The sequence below is a fragment of the Pteropus medius genome, unplaced genomic scaffold (genome assembly GCF_902729225.1).
Source record: "Pteropus medius unplaced genomic scaffold, Ma_sr-lr_union100, whole genome shotgun sequence".
NCBI lineage: Eukaryota > Metazoa > Chordata > Mammalia > Chiroptera > Pteropodidae > Pteropus > Pteropus medius.
Genome location: NW_024351729.1, coordinates 20,600,752 through 20,616,204, shown reverse-complemented (window position 1 = coordinate 20,616,204; position 15,453 = coordinate 20,600,752). Strand labels below are relative to the sequence as shown.

General features: G+C 38.1%; 1 protein-coding gene across 1 annotated transcript in view; it reads right to left on the bottom strand.

Annotated features, from left to right (window-relative positions):
- The window catches only part of XRCC5 (X-ray repair cross complementing 5), a 77,049-nt gene that overhangs the window by 39,097 nt on the left and 22,499 nt on the right, over positions 1-15,453 (bottom strand). Inside the window, 4 exon segments of the mRNA XM_039844722.1 lie at positions 6,007-6,203; positions 11,339-11,472; positions 13,748-13,838; positions 14,704-14,841. Coding sequence (XP_039700656.1) covers positions 6,007-6,203; positions 11,339-11,472; positions 13,748-13,838; positions 14,704-14,841 — 560 coding nt within the window.

Below are 15,453 nucleotides of genomic sequence, written 5' to 3'. Positions count from 1 at the left end.
TTGATGGCAAAAACGGAGGGAAAATGCACAAAACCCAAGAAAGAGTGAAATTCCATCATAATTTGAGTCCATTCAAAAAAAAGTCACAGCCATTTCAGTTAACCTCTGCCAGTTGTTCCCATGAGACAGAGGATGTAGTACTGCTGAAGATTTGGAGACAAAAGACCTGAATTCTGCTTTTAGTTTTGCCACCCGCTAGCCCTGGAACCTTAAAGCTTCTTGAAGGTATTGATTTCATATTAATTTTAGTATATTTAGAGTTTAGAATCTAATAAGTTACTATCCTTTTCTCTGATCTTCAGTTTGCTCTTCAGGAAAACACTGTGATGAAAAGTATAATGAGTATATCAACTATTCACTTCTTCTCTTCCAAAATACAAATTAACTTATATAATGGTATTAAGAAGCACTAAATATAGGGAGCACTATGCTAAGTTCTGTGAGAATACAAGGCTGAACCACATAAAGAATTTCTTAAACCATCCAAGACTGCAGGAAAGGAAGGATAAAAAGCTATATATATCAATTCTCTAGAACTAGGCAGGTAAGGGTAGGTCCAGAAATAAGCAGAAAGTAGTGAAAATTTAATATAGTTAATAATCTCAAGATAGAATCATTTAATAGCATTATTAGGAGTTCTACATATAATAAACTCATACTTTCTATGTGAAGTGGAAAAGGGCAATGACTTTCATCCCCAAATTATCTATGAAGAAGCTGAGCCCTGGATAGTAAAATTATCCATGCAAGGTCAAGGTAAACATACAAGTGTTAAGAGCTACTGAATTTGATGTCAGGACCATGGGTAATTTGTTGTTTGTTCTCCTTTCTCAGTTTCTTTCATAAATATGTACAAATTTTATAATTCATTTATTTAGCCAAACATTGACCTAATACTATGTGTCAGCCACTAAGCTAGGCTGTAGACTCTAAATATACAAAAATTAATATATAATCAGTACTTTTAAGAAGTTCAGCCAAATAAAAAAAGCTAAATATATAAAAAGGCAATTAACAAAATATTGTAGTAAGCAGCATATCTCTGTGAGGGGACAGCAAGTAGCTCTATTGATTGAGGCATGAGGTGCAAGCTAGGAAGTAGTGAGAGATAAGGATAGAAAATATCTATATTATAAACACACATACTGTGAGGAAAGAAAGCGGTTCTCTAGGTAGCTGGATTATGAACAAATCTTTTCTTTCTGCTTATCTGGGTTTTCTCATTTGTGTAACAGAGTTTAATCTTAAGCTGAAGGTAATGGAAAGACCAAAGCAAAGGTTTTTAATCAGGGGTCCAAGGATGGCATCAAGAAATGTGTGAACCCCCTGAAAATATATGCAAAACTAAGTATGTTATGGTATTTTACTGGGAAGAGGGTTCATAGTTTATTATCTGGTTATCAAAAGGGTTCACCATTCACATGTGCGCACGCGCGTGCGCGCACACACACACACACACACACACAGATTAGGAATCACCTCATTAGAGAATTTTAGCGAGGGAGTGATGTTAACAGAATGCAGAATGCAGAAGAGACTAAAAAGGGATATGACTAGAATGAGGGAAATAGTTAAAGAGTTGTCTCAGTAGAGTAGGCTAAATTGAGGCCTACGTGAAAGCAATGGCAGTGGGTGACACTAATTAGAGTTAACTTCTTTTAATGCTTATCATGTGCTCATCACTATGCTAAGCACATTTAAAATAGCTCAGTTAAACTTCACAACAACCTTATGAATTATTACTATTGTCTCTTTACAAATGAGCAAACCAAGGGTGAAAGAGGCTTGATCTTGTCTAAATTAGAGCACAGTTAGTAAGGGTGCACAATTAATCCTGAACTCGTAACCACTCTCTTATACAGCCTCCTAGAAGACAGGTATTTGTCACTGCCACTTGGCACAGAGTAACTTGCCAATTTCGACCACTATTAGAAGGAGATGCTTGGGTTTGACTCAAATGTATCTGACTCCAAAATCAATGCTATCAGCCACCAAACTAACCTGAAGGAAAAGGAGTAGGTAAATCTAATACAACTTGGTAAACCAATTAGATATGGAAAATCAAGTGATGACTCCCTGGAAAAGTAGGTGTCATTCCCTATAATAGAGAATAATAGCATGGAGAGGATCCTTGAAAGGAGCGTAGAAGGAGAAAGAAGATGATGAAGTCATTTCTGGACATGCTGACCTTGAAGTAACCATAGACACTTAAGGTATCTAGAGGATAGGATGGAAACATGTTAGAATGAGCATATATTTAGTAGTTTTTGAAGAATTGTATGTGAAATAATAAAAGGTCTTAAAACATGCATTGCTAAGGAAATATGCCATCCTGGTTGAGAGTACAAGCTCTGGACAAGCTCTGGAGTCAAACTGTCCACATTTAAATCCTTACTCCAAAATACAGCCAGATGTGATCGTGGGCAAGCTTCTTATCTTCTCTAAGCCTCAGTGTCCTCAGCTTTGATATGGGGTTATTTAATAAAAGAACTTACTTTACAGAATGGCCAAGAGGCTCCAAACATGTAACGCGCTCAGCACGTTATCTGCGTCCAATAAATGCCAGCTTTTTCTGAGGAAGAGGCCTAAAGAACACCAACATTTAAGGTTGGGAGGGGAAGAAAAGTAGCCCCCAGAGGTATATGAGAGGGAGCCGTCAAAAGTTCAGATAGATAAACCTGGAAAAGTTTAAGTTAAGGAAGATATACGAGTTTCAAGAAGAATAACTGACGATGTCAAGTGCTACAAAGAGGTCAAGAAAAAAAGGTCTGCTAAGCTGAAGTAAGCTTAGCAGTTGGTGTCTTTTGGAAGACCAGTTTCAGGGGAGCAGTGGGGGCACAAGATGGAGACAATGAGTACTGGGAAAAGAAACAGTGCAGACTATCTTCCAATTAGCCTGGCTTATGAAAGGAAAGAAGATGACAGGAGGAAGCAAGGAGATTATTTTATTTTGTTGTAGGGAAAAGAAATAAAATGTTAATGTGTAGAGAGAAAGGAGTAAGTACTGAGGGAGACGCTGAAAATATAGAAATTATTAGTGGACTAAGGTACCAGATGAGGCAGAAGAATGGTATCTCAGGACATAGGTGAAAGGACTAACTTGGGAAGAGGTACTGAGACAGGAAAGAAAGTAAAGGTAGAAGCAATACAGATGTGTTTTTAGATAAGACAGGCCCCAAAACTGAGGCGTTCCCACCTACTGACCTCTATTTTCTCTATAAAATGATCATCGCCATCATCATCACTGCCATAGTCATCACAAATATGCCAGGGACATGACTAGGATTTTGTGAATCATTTCTTAACAAACACCATACTTGTAATGTGTAAGGCATTGTGCTGGGTTCTAGTGACACAACAGTGAACAGCACATATTACTCAATTAACCCTTATGACAACTCTATGAGACAGATACTCCTATTATCCCTATTTACTCATGAGGAAATTGAGGCTTAGGGAGGATAAGCAACCTGTGCCTAAGGCCACACTGCAGAGCAAGGGGACCAACGCACACTATCTGACTCTGAAGTCTGATATCTTAACCAGTAACCAGGTGAGGATGGCTACCGAAAGGTGGCAGGGAATCTTAGAGAACCTGAAAAAATAGAAAACTTTACACTATCTGCACAGAGACAAAAAGAAATCAAGATCACACAGGAGTTAGTTACACAAGCAGGATTAGACCTCAGATGTCCTATTTCTCACACAAGTCCCCTGTCCAAGAGATGAGATGACATTTTCATTTCAAACAGTGTTTGGCAACATTAAGGGAAGCAATGCTTTTATATCATAAGGGTAATATTTAGTACATTTCTGGACTACAACGTCAGATGGTGCCCTTACCCTGCTGAAATAAAGAAATCACTTTAACACAAAGGATTCAACAGGTTTAGCAGGAATAGATCTTATCAAATGTTCAATGTTTTTATTAATAATGATACTGTTATTGCTTTCAGTTTTGACTACTGACTTCCCTCCAAATAGTTCAAAGTGCTTTATTATCTGAAATTTCATTGTTACAACATCTCTTGACATAAGACTGTTTTTAGATGGAGAAACTCTCATAAAGGTAAAATTAGTTAACCAAAATCAGATCACGATTGACAAAGCTGGAATGAAAACTAGTGATTCCCTGCTCAGGGCTTTGTCTTGGCCTCTGACACTTCCCGAACAGCCATATGCCCACTCCCCAATCTTAACCCCTCACCCTTACACTGGAAGTACATATCCTCAATACAGAGATGCTGATATACACAAAATATGTAGCTAGCTGTAAGCAACGTTTTTCTCCTTATGGAGACCATACCATAAAAATCAAGGGCTTTAAGAACCTTGCACAGGGAACCAAGTCATTCTTCTTGAAAACAGGAGATACTCGATAAATATTTGTTAAATGCATCATTTTCACAGTTCTTAAAGACTAAGATTTCTGGAGAAAGGATAGAGAACAGAAGCGTGAGGTGTGTGTAAGTGAGATAATTCTCAGGCCTCGGCAGATAGCTTGGCTATGTCACAAGCCATGACGGAAGCCAGCACTCAAGCCTCCTGAGTGAATGGTACAATTAGAGCTGAAGGTGTAATCACAGCAGGGATCAAATCACAGAACAAGTCTTCTGGGTCTGTGTGGTGTGTTTTTTTAACCAGCTAATTTACATTTTAGTCAACAGGAGAAGGAGAAAATGACCCCTTTCTTTCCCACAGCAGCAGAAGATAATCAAGATCATGAAGTGGAGCTTTGACACACAGAGAGAATAGCCAGATGACTGCGATGAGACTAAAGCAAGGCTGTCACGGGAAGGAAAGGATGCAGAATTTTACTGAACTGTTCGAAAATACTAATCCAGAGGGATAGAGGTAGATGAGAATGGCAGAAGGAAAGTGGATTTTTATTGATGGTCTTCCTATGTAGAAGATGGCATGAGAGACTAAAGAGAAACATAAAACTCGCCAGGATGTGTTAGGAATGCACATGATAGAATCGATCAATCCTATGTTTTTTTTTTCAATTCTCACAAACATTGAGGTATTAACCTCTAAAGAGCTATAGAAAGTTCAAAGCTTTCTATTCAACTTAGAAGATAATTCACTAAATTAACAATTTAGAGAACCCTGTTGAAGATTCTAGAAATTACTTAATACTCCTCCAGAGGGGGTATTTACAAATAAGCTTTACTTTGTCAATAAAGATACAGCTGTGAGAAGGAAATCAAAGTAAAAAACTGTGGTCTAAACCTGGACCTCAGAATGCAACCTAAAAGAATGAATAGACCATTTTGATTTGGGGGGAAAAGCGACTAATAACCAAACCTATACCTGGTAAAATCAATGTTATATACCCAAATGATTCTGGATAATCAAAACCAGTTTCTTATGGTTTCTTTCTGTTTTGCTTTGAATGGAAATTGATGCAGATTCTGAAGAATATGATGAGGGGAAAAAAAATCACTAGCTACCTAAAAGTTTTATTTAAGGATTATGCGAGAAGCATTTTACGATCTTTAAAGGACAAATATCTCGCCGGTGGTATAACCAGGTACATCACTGACATAGTAACAGCAGAGCTAAAGGGCCATGTTCTTCATTCTCTTTCTTATTTTTCTTCCAGAAATATCACTGATATTCTCTGGACACTTAACCTCCCAACTGAAAAACCTGTGACTTTTACCCCTCTTCTCTCATTCCCACCACCCTACTTTAAAAATGGTAAAATTCAATTTTAGATATTAAAAAAACTGGTTAGCCTTCCTATATATATAATTCATCAAGAATTTGATGCTGATCAAAAAATCAACAACCCAGAAGGTAGCTCTACATTCCAGGTGAACAGCAAGGATAAAATATACTTACAATGGACAGATATGAGAAACCAGTATTTTCAATGCAAGGGTCAAATATGACCTTTGTGATTCCACAAACCTATATGCAACCGTTAATTACAGACCCCATCTATGACTACCACCAATCTTATGTACTCCACAGTCAAATGCAACTACATCGAGTACTTACTTGTCGTGGAATATGTCCTGAGCAGTCACTTGATCTTTTTTCTTGATGACTTCAGTCAGTGGGAAAAGGGTCTTTATTTTAGAGAGAGGAATCTGACATTTAGCTGTCACCTCAGTGGGGGTATCCAGCATATTCAAAATATGCTGCTGAATTGGGGGCAGAGGTTCCTGGGGATGTAAAGCTCTGTGCAGCAGACACTGTGGGAAAGGTATAAGGTTTTTAATATACAGATGTAGACATCATACATGGCTTCATTATGCTTTTCTGATCAGGGATCCTCCACGTTTAGTTTGGGAGGGCTCTGTGATTCCTACCATATATAAATGAGAACAAAGAGATGGGCCCAGAACCTCCTTTGTTAGCAGAACATGGATAACATCTAAAACCAACTGTAAAAAAGATCCAAGCCTAGCAGCACTATCAGCTGAAGCCCTCCTGGAAAGGAGCCTCATCTTATAAAAAGAAGCTGATACTTTAACTACTTGGAGAACATACAAGGTTCTCTAAGATACACAATTCCAAGAGCCCCTGACAACGTGGGATTATAACTTTTACCTCCCTTCAGCGTACTGTGCTTTCTCCTTTGCTCAATCTTAGAAAACAGTGTGGGGTGGATGAAACGGGTGGCTAAAGGGGAGCTGCCCATGCTCAGTCCCAGAAAGAAATCTGAGGACGAGAATACTGGTCTGTCCTGAACCTCCCTGAAATGTGGAGTTTGGGCTATTCTCCACCAATCCATCAACTCAGTTCATCTCCCCTACTACCACTTTTGTCCAGGCCTCACCACCTCTTCTGTGGGTTACCACAATCACCGTCTAACTGGTCTCCCTGCATCTACTTTCACTGTTCTATTATAGCTAAAGTCATCTTAAAACAAGCTCCTTACCATATCCTAAAGTCGTACGTAACGGAGCCTCTGCATGCCTCCCGTATTGCTCCACCTGCCACCTTCCTCCTTACTACAATCCAGCTCGACTGGGCTCTTCCAGTTTTACTCTTATGCTGAATTCCAAGTACTGAATACAGTGCCTGGCACATAATGAGCACCTAACAGATAAGCGCTGAAGGAATAAAGTGCTCTTTCTCAGGACTCTCTGGCTGTTGCCTGAGGTATCAGGAAGCAGCACCAAGAGTGAGGCCAGGGCAGGTCCTCCATCACGCACACGAGTGGAAATCTGGACAGCAAGCCACTTCCATTCAATCACCTGTACTGCTTTCAGTCTGCTAAGCCTTGGCAGTACAGGTTTCTGCTCAGAAAAGCAAATACTGTAAAAGGAGTATAGGAAGGTAAGCAAAAGGGTGAGATACCACTGAGAGAAAGAGAAAAAATTAAACTATCAATTCATTGATATTTCCCTTTTATTGCTAGAGAATCAATTCCAAGATTAGGTTGGAAAACAAGGCTCCTTCCATTCCCATCTTTGAATGACTTATATATTACTAATTCTGAAGAAAAAACAGAGCTGAATAGCTCCTGCAATTTCAAAATACTGTTTCCTACCATAGAAATATGACTTATACCACCCCATAAACTGTTTTCCCGCCCTACAGAAATGTAAGCTAGAAGCCTCCATTCTGATAAATAAAAGATACTTAGGCTTAAACAGTAAATATCATTCAAGAATCAATGTCCTACAAATTCAGAAAACCCTGAGGTAGAATTAAGTACCAATTTCCTCTAGAAATTTCAGGTGATGCTCTCTTGTTTCAACACACCAACTTTCTTCTCCATAGTATATTCATTTGTTTCAGAGTTTGACTCCTGTTTTCCTCTTTCCTAATTACCTGACTTTCCCTTGAGCATTAATAACATCGACCTACTTAAAGTGAAGCAAAAGGGGAAACCAAAATGACCCCAAGCCCTGTGAATGCACTCCCTACCTTCCTGTGCATAATTCTTAATTCACAGTGCTCTCCCTTAGGTCATTAAAATATCTCCAACAGCTTAAAAGCCCTACAGATATAAGCAATAATCAAACACACGTCATAGCAGACTACCTTTCACACTCTGGAAGTTTCTATTTGATATTCAACTGACCTTTTTTTTGGAAATAACTAGAATAAACAATGGACAAGTATCCAATCCAAACTCCCTACTGAAAAATATTACAGATTTTAAGTATGAACTCTAGGCAATTCTTTCAGACAGTGCCATCATCCATAAGTCAGTAATAAAGGATCTACAAGAGATGTTCTAAAGCATCAACCTTTCATATTTTCTTAAAGGTCACATTTTAGGTAAAGCTAAGTGTGATACTTATAAATTCAATCAAAATATTGAAATTCACTTCTTAAAAATAAGATTATGAGAAAGTGACACTTTTAGTAGCTGAGAAGCTGAGATCAGCCCTTAATTTATTTCTCTTTTAAGCAATTATGATTCTTTGATGCGATTTTTACAATTTAAAAAAAGACTAGAGAAAAAACTGCACGCACATGGTTAGTTCCTAAGTTACTAATACATTGATTTTAGCAACACTATCAATTATTTAAAAGGCAGTTTTAACTGTATACTTGACAAAAGATGTATTTTTCAGCATTTCTTTCCAAAATTAGAATTAAATTACCCTCTTGCCAACAAACTTATTATTAATCTCTCCCTCCTTTTGGCCCCTACTCCCAGCTCATCTACTCTGTTATAAATATTTCATTTAAAAAGAAAAAGAAAGTTTTCCTGGGTTCCATATCCTCCTACAGCTTTCTGGGTCCTCTCTCTCTCTCTTCCTCTTCATCAGTAAAGCTTTCTCCTCCAACACTGAACCTGACTCCTACCCCATTACTCTGCTGACTCTGGGCATTCTAAGTCATCCTCTATATCTACAAACTCCACAGGCCCTCTGCCATGCTGTCCTTTACTCACCAATGTGCAACATCTGATTTGTGATTCTTTCCTTCCAGACATTCTTCTCTTCATGTACCTCCACAGGCACCAGTTTCTCCTAGTTCTTTCTACCTCTCTGACCTTTTTGGGGGTGGAGGCTAGAACACTGTTTGTTTGTTTGTTTGTTTGTTTTTAACAGCTCTTCTTTTTATGTCTATCCCTAATTGTCCACTCACATGTTGATGTTCAGGACTCTGTTCTCTTTCCTTCCCACTCAATATACTCTCTCAGATGATCTCATTCAACTGTTTCTACCTAAATGAGGAGGGCTCTCAAATCTCTATTTATTCCTGAGTGCTCTCCTAGCTCTGCATCCTGATTTCCAACTTCCCACTGAGAGTCTATACTGGGAGAACCAACAGATACTTCAAATTGAAACTTGCAAAAACAAATGACCTTTCCTATCTGTTCATTCTACATGCTTTATCACAATTATGGCAACACCACCCTTCTAGTCAGTCAAGCTAGGATCCTATTATCTTCAACTCCTCTTTATTTCTCATCAACCACCATCTAATCCCTTAAGTCATACTCTATCTTCCGAACTGTCTCCTCTCCATTCTCTCTGTCACTGCTTTAATTTAAGCCTTTGCGTGGGCCACTGCAGGTTTTCTAACTGGTCTCCAGTCCATCTCCTATGCCACCATCAGAGCTATTTTCTAAAAATCATGTCACCCTTCTGCTGACAAAATCTTTCTGCGATTACCCACTGCCTATAGGATAAACTCCAAATGCTACTTACCTTCCCTGTCACTTTCCCATATAGCCAATTCTCCAAGTTAATGGAGCTATTTGTAGATCCCTAAATATATCACTCTTCCTCATGTTTTCATGCTTGTGCATATGCTACTTCTTTTTCCTGATATGTCCTTGTTGCATCATGTATCCCCCTTCTTCCTCAGTGACGCCTTCCTTAAGTCACCCACTTGCATGAATCTCTCGCTCTCTTATTTGCAAAGCATTTTGCACCCACCACTTTTGTACCAATTGGTTTTATCTCTCTAACCCTCTGGAGGGGTCTTTTCAAGTAGTAAGCTTATACTGTCTTTAGCACATGTATGGTACGTTGTTAGTATTTGTATTTTTAAAAAGTATTTTTTCTAAAAACAGTAAATTCAATTTATAAATGTCCTAACAATATTTTTTATACAGCTAAGTCATATTAAAAACTCTCTCCCTCAAAAGAAAACAAAGTTGTTAAACTGTAAAAATCAAACTTTCCAGTTCTTACAGCTCTGAAAGAACAATGTCTGTGTTCACAAGGCTTGTATCTATTCGTTAATTCAACAAACACTTACTGAAGATAAATATAAACCACCCTAGGTAAATCTGCCAACTATCAGAATTTTCTCTTTTTCACCATAGTAACCTGTTTTTGCAAGCTTTTCACACAAACTGGTCTGCTCCTCTCTTCCCTACAATGGCAAAGGCCTTCGGGTCTTGAATTCCACTTGTCAAAAACACCAAAGGATTTTATACAATATAGACTTGATTATACTTAGAATACTAAAGGTATTCACTGAGTCAGGTCTTTACATGTTAAACTTCATATTTCTAATTTTAGAAAAGTTTTTTTTTTTCCACTAAAGAATTATAAGCATCAAAAAGCAGGCAACTTCTCCTGTGTAGAAGACCCCTCAAAATCCTATCAGGCCCTAATATGGACTTGAGTTAAAGTGCTTTGAAAAGTGGGTCAAAAGAGATAATCAATGGTCTCTCCATCACACAGCTCCCCCTTCCACAGGAAAAGCACCCCCAATTCCTCTGTGGGGAAGAGTTTGCCTGAAAAAGCTGCTTGTGATTTTTTTCCCAGTTTTTCAGTATTCAGAGAAGCCTCTGTTCTGTTGTCACCAAGTTAACCCAGGACGGGAATATATCTTTCTCTTTAACTGTAGACTATGACTCTGTTTCCTCAGCATAAATCATCTCTCTTGTCAACTTTCCCTTATTCCAATCTCTACATTTCAATTCCTTTGGCCCAAGATTCAGAAATCCGTATTTTATACTTTTCTGAATTTGTTACTCTTTAATAACTTTGTACTATAACCTCCTTATCTGACCTCTATGTTACCTTAAATTATGAAATTTTTGACAAATGTGGCACCAGAACACTTCTTCCCTAACAGTGATTATTATACAGTTCATAAAAACTAAAGAAAAATCTCATTCACATAAAATAGAGAAAAGCATAAAAGAATCTGCTTTTTATTAAGCCCTCTTTTTAAAAAATAAAAACAATAGCCTTTCTCCAGAAAAATAATTAAAAAGAATTCTAACTTTGCTTCTTACTTTCTAAAAGCTTAGTGTACTTTTCTTTTTTTAGCGGGTAAAGGAAGTTATTCTTCTATAAAATAGATAGAGCAACTGAGGCCCTCAAAGGATATACCATAACTTTTCACTCAGTTCTCCTTCATTTAAGAAAATGCAATTGGTTCATCTTTCCTTTCGCACCTGAAATAATCTCTGAAATTGAGGATTTGGGATTTTGGTGGTCGGAAATAAGTCCTCAATCGTGTCCTCCTCTTCATTTTTCTTTATCAAGTTCATGGAGTCAATCAAAGCATCAATGGCACTCAACTGTGCTTCTAAAACAGGATAAAGAAGGAGAAAGAAAAAAAAATGACTACCTACATTATTTTCCATTAAAATGAGTTCTTTCCATTCATAGTTATTCATAGCAATACTGGCAGGTTATGCGGCCCTGGCTCTGCTAAAAATATTCTCTAGTTATGCATGTCATTTACTCAAGTCTTGGTTTTCTTATTTGTTAAGCATTATTTAGAGCAGCTGGTCTCTTAGGTCCTTCCTTTCCAGCTCTACCATTCAGTGAACTTTCAACAATGAAGTAGCATATCAAAAGCAAAAGAGTTTCTTCCAGAGGAACGCATCACAACCACACAAAACTCAACTTGTATACGGCAATTAAAAGTATTCACTATTCAATGAATTAATATGCAAAAAATCAGTAATTAGCTAAAGGAGAAAACTATTTTTACAAAAGAAAAAGAAAATCCCTCTGATAATGAAGCATTAACTTTATAAGGATTTAACATCACTGTACCAGAGCGAGGAGATACCTTGACAATCTCCCCAAGTCAGAATGAGCTCATGGTACGAAGCACACTCACACACACCTGCATACACATCTTACCCTACTCCAATCAAATGCTAAAGAAGCCCAAGAGCAGAAACATGACTTCCTTTTTCTTATGTCTGTCCTAATACCTAACAGAAAGCAAGTGTTTCTCAATAAAAATCTACTGAGTCAACGAAAATGGCACAGCCCAAAGTAATGTGGATGAAAGGCAAGTCTCCCCAAAATGCTTCTACTTAAACTACAATGTATAACTCTCATTCTGCTGATTAATATAGTAGTTCAGCTGTGAAAAGCTGAAGCGCTATTTTTAGATATTCGGTCAGTAGGCAAAAGGTGGAAAAGAGTAAGCAGTTCCTAAAAAGTCAATTTTGCTTCTATTCTTCATCTTTTCAAATATCCCTTTTGTACAGCTACTACAAAATGAAAGAGCATACAGATATTTATCATGAGATGTTTCTATCACATTTTTGGACTTTCCAGGGGGAGGTTTCAGGCACTGGCATCAATCACCATGTTAAGCTGACTGCTGCAGGATCCACCTGGCAATAGTAGGAAGTAGTACCTGTGTGTTAACATTCCAGTGATTTTCCCTTGCAACTTCAAGGTAGTACCAGGCCTAATTATTATGGCATTGCATACCCTTACGTAAGTGTCACCTTGGAAAATATGCTAAGCAGTTTTAATGATGCATTTCTCCAATTGTAAAAATACAAACAAAACTATTTCCACTCAGAGAAAATGAATCAAGAGATATTTAATGTTTTAGTTCCTGAGTGAAATATATGTCTATAATTTCTCAACAAAGTTATCTTTTTAAAATGTTCTACTCGTTTAATGTTTGGAATTATCAAGAGGAAGAGACAGAATACTGCAACATGCTGGCAGCTTCCGTACACTGAAGTCCATGCTGGGCTCCACCATGCTGCAGACGGACTCACTTCTAGAAGGTAAAGATACCAGTCCTAAGGGCCCACCTGACTCTTGGCTTTCCTACTGCATGCTGCGTCCAACAGGCCCAAACCAAAGGAGAGAGAACCCAGTCTTGAAACAAACCTCACAGTTACCTAATCCTACACTGGCAGATTTAACCCTGTTAAGTGAAACATCTACTCATCATTTTGTGTTCTTTTTGGTATGTTCTCTCCATCTGGCCCACTCTTATACTTTATTACAACTGTCTTAAACTGTGAGCTCTCTGAAAGACAGGATTTGCGTCTGTGAGAATCATTCTGTGTAACCATCCTCCACACCCGACACAAGCAATAAAGGCCTTTTCTCATCAAGTTCAAAATAAATCCTAGAAATAAGGAACAACGAGACTTGGACTGTTACTGTAAACTACAAAAAACGGGCAAAGGGAAAAGGTAATCTTCAGCATTGTCACTTTTCACTTCAAAGTTACAATTTTTGTAATGTAGGACACTAACGTCACAGGTTTGATACATATCAACTCACTTCAGCAGAGGGCAAACCTGCTCACACTAGAGGATTCACATCCATAGCTAGCAAACTGTTCCCTAGATACAAGCCCTAAATCAGAAGGGGGAACCTAGAGAGTGCTTGAGAATTTATAGAAAACCTGTCTCGACTACAGGAGAACACTCGATGAACCACCTTCACCACTGTTGTATATGAGTATGATTCGGATTCGACTAATTCCACCCTCTGAAACCCTGGCCCCAACCAATGACTGCAGACAGGTGATTTCCTTAGAACTGTCCATGTTTAAAGCTAATTAGTGAGCAAAACAGAAATAAACTCACCCGTGGGAGTGTATTTCTTATTATTTTGCAAGGATGAAAACATGTATTGCCGCAAGTCCTCCATGAAAGGCAGCTGCACATACACTAAACACTAACGAGAAAGAAAGGAGGGAAAGGCAAAAACAACCAAATTAGCGAAAAAATATAACTGGTTCCAAACGCTAAGAAAGTGGCACAACAAAGTTATGTCAATAATCAGACTGCTCAATGCTGGTGCATGGACAGAAAAGTGTTTTGATTTTCATTTTGATTTTCATCAGCTGTACATAACGGCAAACAGTACAAAGAATATTAAACATAAAAGAAATGCTTCAGAGAAAGACTATCAGAGAATACCTGCAAAATGCATGACCAATGCAATAAATGAGATGAGTCAAGGTGATTGAAAAGCTGATGTGCAAATCAAAATATTTGCCTTCTCTTTTCCAGTTCTGCCATAATAAGTTCTTTGAGAAATAGGAAATGGTAAGGAATACAGATCTGTATTTTAAATAGAAGCGCCCTATATAAACTGTATTTCACAAGGATCACGACAAAATCACACCCTCAACCTTTATCCATAGTAAATAAAGGCTGTTGTGAAAATAGAGGTAATCTCTATTCTCATTAGGTTCTGAGACATCAAGAAGGATGAGAACCGAGAGGAGGTCGCTGGATTGGGCAAACAGAAGGTCGTTGTTAACATTCGCTGATTTGATTTAATAAAAAGCTACTTTACATACTTAAATTAATTTCTGTTCTTTCATTGAAATTGAAAGTGTGGTTCACAGGCCAGCAGCATCGGCCTTATCTGGGAGTGAGAAATGCAGAATCTCAGGCTAGACTCACAGAATCAGCAGCTCATTTTAACAAGCTCCCCCAAGTAATTCCCATGCACATTAACAGCGAAGAAACACTGTTTAGAATAAAGAAACTAAAGAAATAATTAACACAAATAAAAGACTTGTGGGTTTTACCTCATAGGTGTCCTTGATGTAAGGAAAAGCCACGCCAACTTGAGGATTAGCTCTTTTGTCATAAGCATAGCGAACTATGGCCACCATGCCTAATTCATCCAAAGCATGAATCAGGGAGGACAGGGCAACAGCTGCTGCCTGTGAAGAGAGGTCTGTGATTGACACATTCCAACATGCGAGAATGTTCTAAACAAGACCAAATACTCCTAAGACTGTTATTCCCTTCCTTCCTGTTTCAGATCTTTTTTTAAAGTGCTCCGTTATACCCACACTGTACACACTGGCATTTGATCATATTTACTGTACCTCTTCTGGAACTTTAATTCATTATCTAAGTACTTTCTTATCACTTCAACCAACCTTTTTCTCTGATTCATACCCTCACCCTTCTAGTCTCAGCTTTCCTAAACAAAATCCTTCTTGGTCCCTCTCTCTCCATAAATTACTACCAGTATCTTTACTTCCTTTAACCTCTAAATTTCATGAAATAATAGTCTTGCTGTTTTCACTGCTTAGAACACAATTATTCTTCAGTCTAATCCAGCTTCTGACCTCATTTTCTTGGTGAAATTGTCCTCTGAGGTCACCCGTGGCCTCTTAATTGCTAAGTCCTTGGTTGCCGTTCTACTTTTTTGACCTTTCAATGCATGTGACCAACCCCTTTCTCTATACTTTCTCCTTCTTTGGCTTCAGAAACAACACTCTCCCCTGATTATTATACTCTGTGGGCCACTCCTCCCTCAGCTCTTC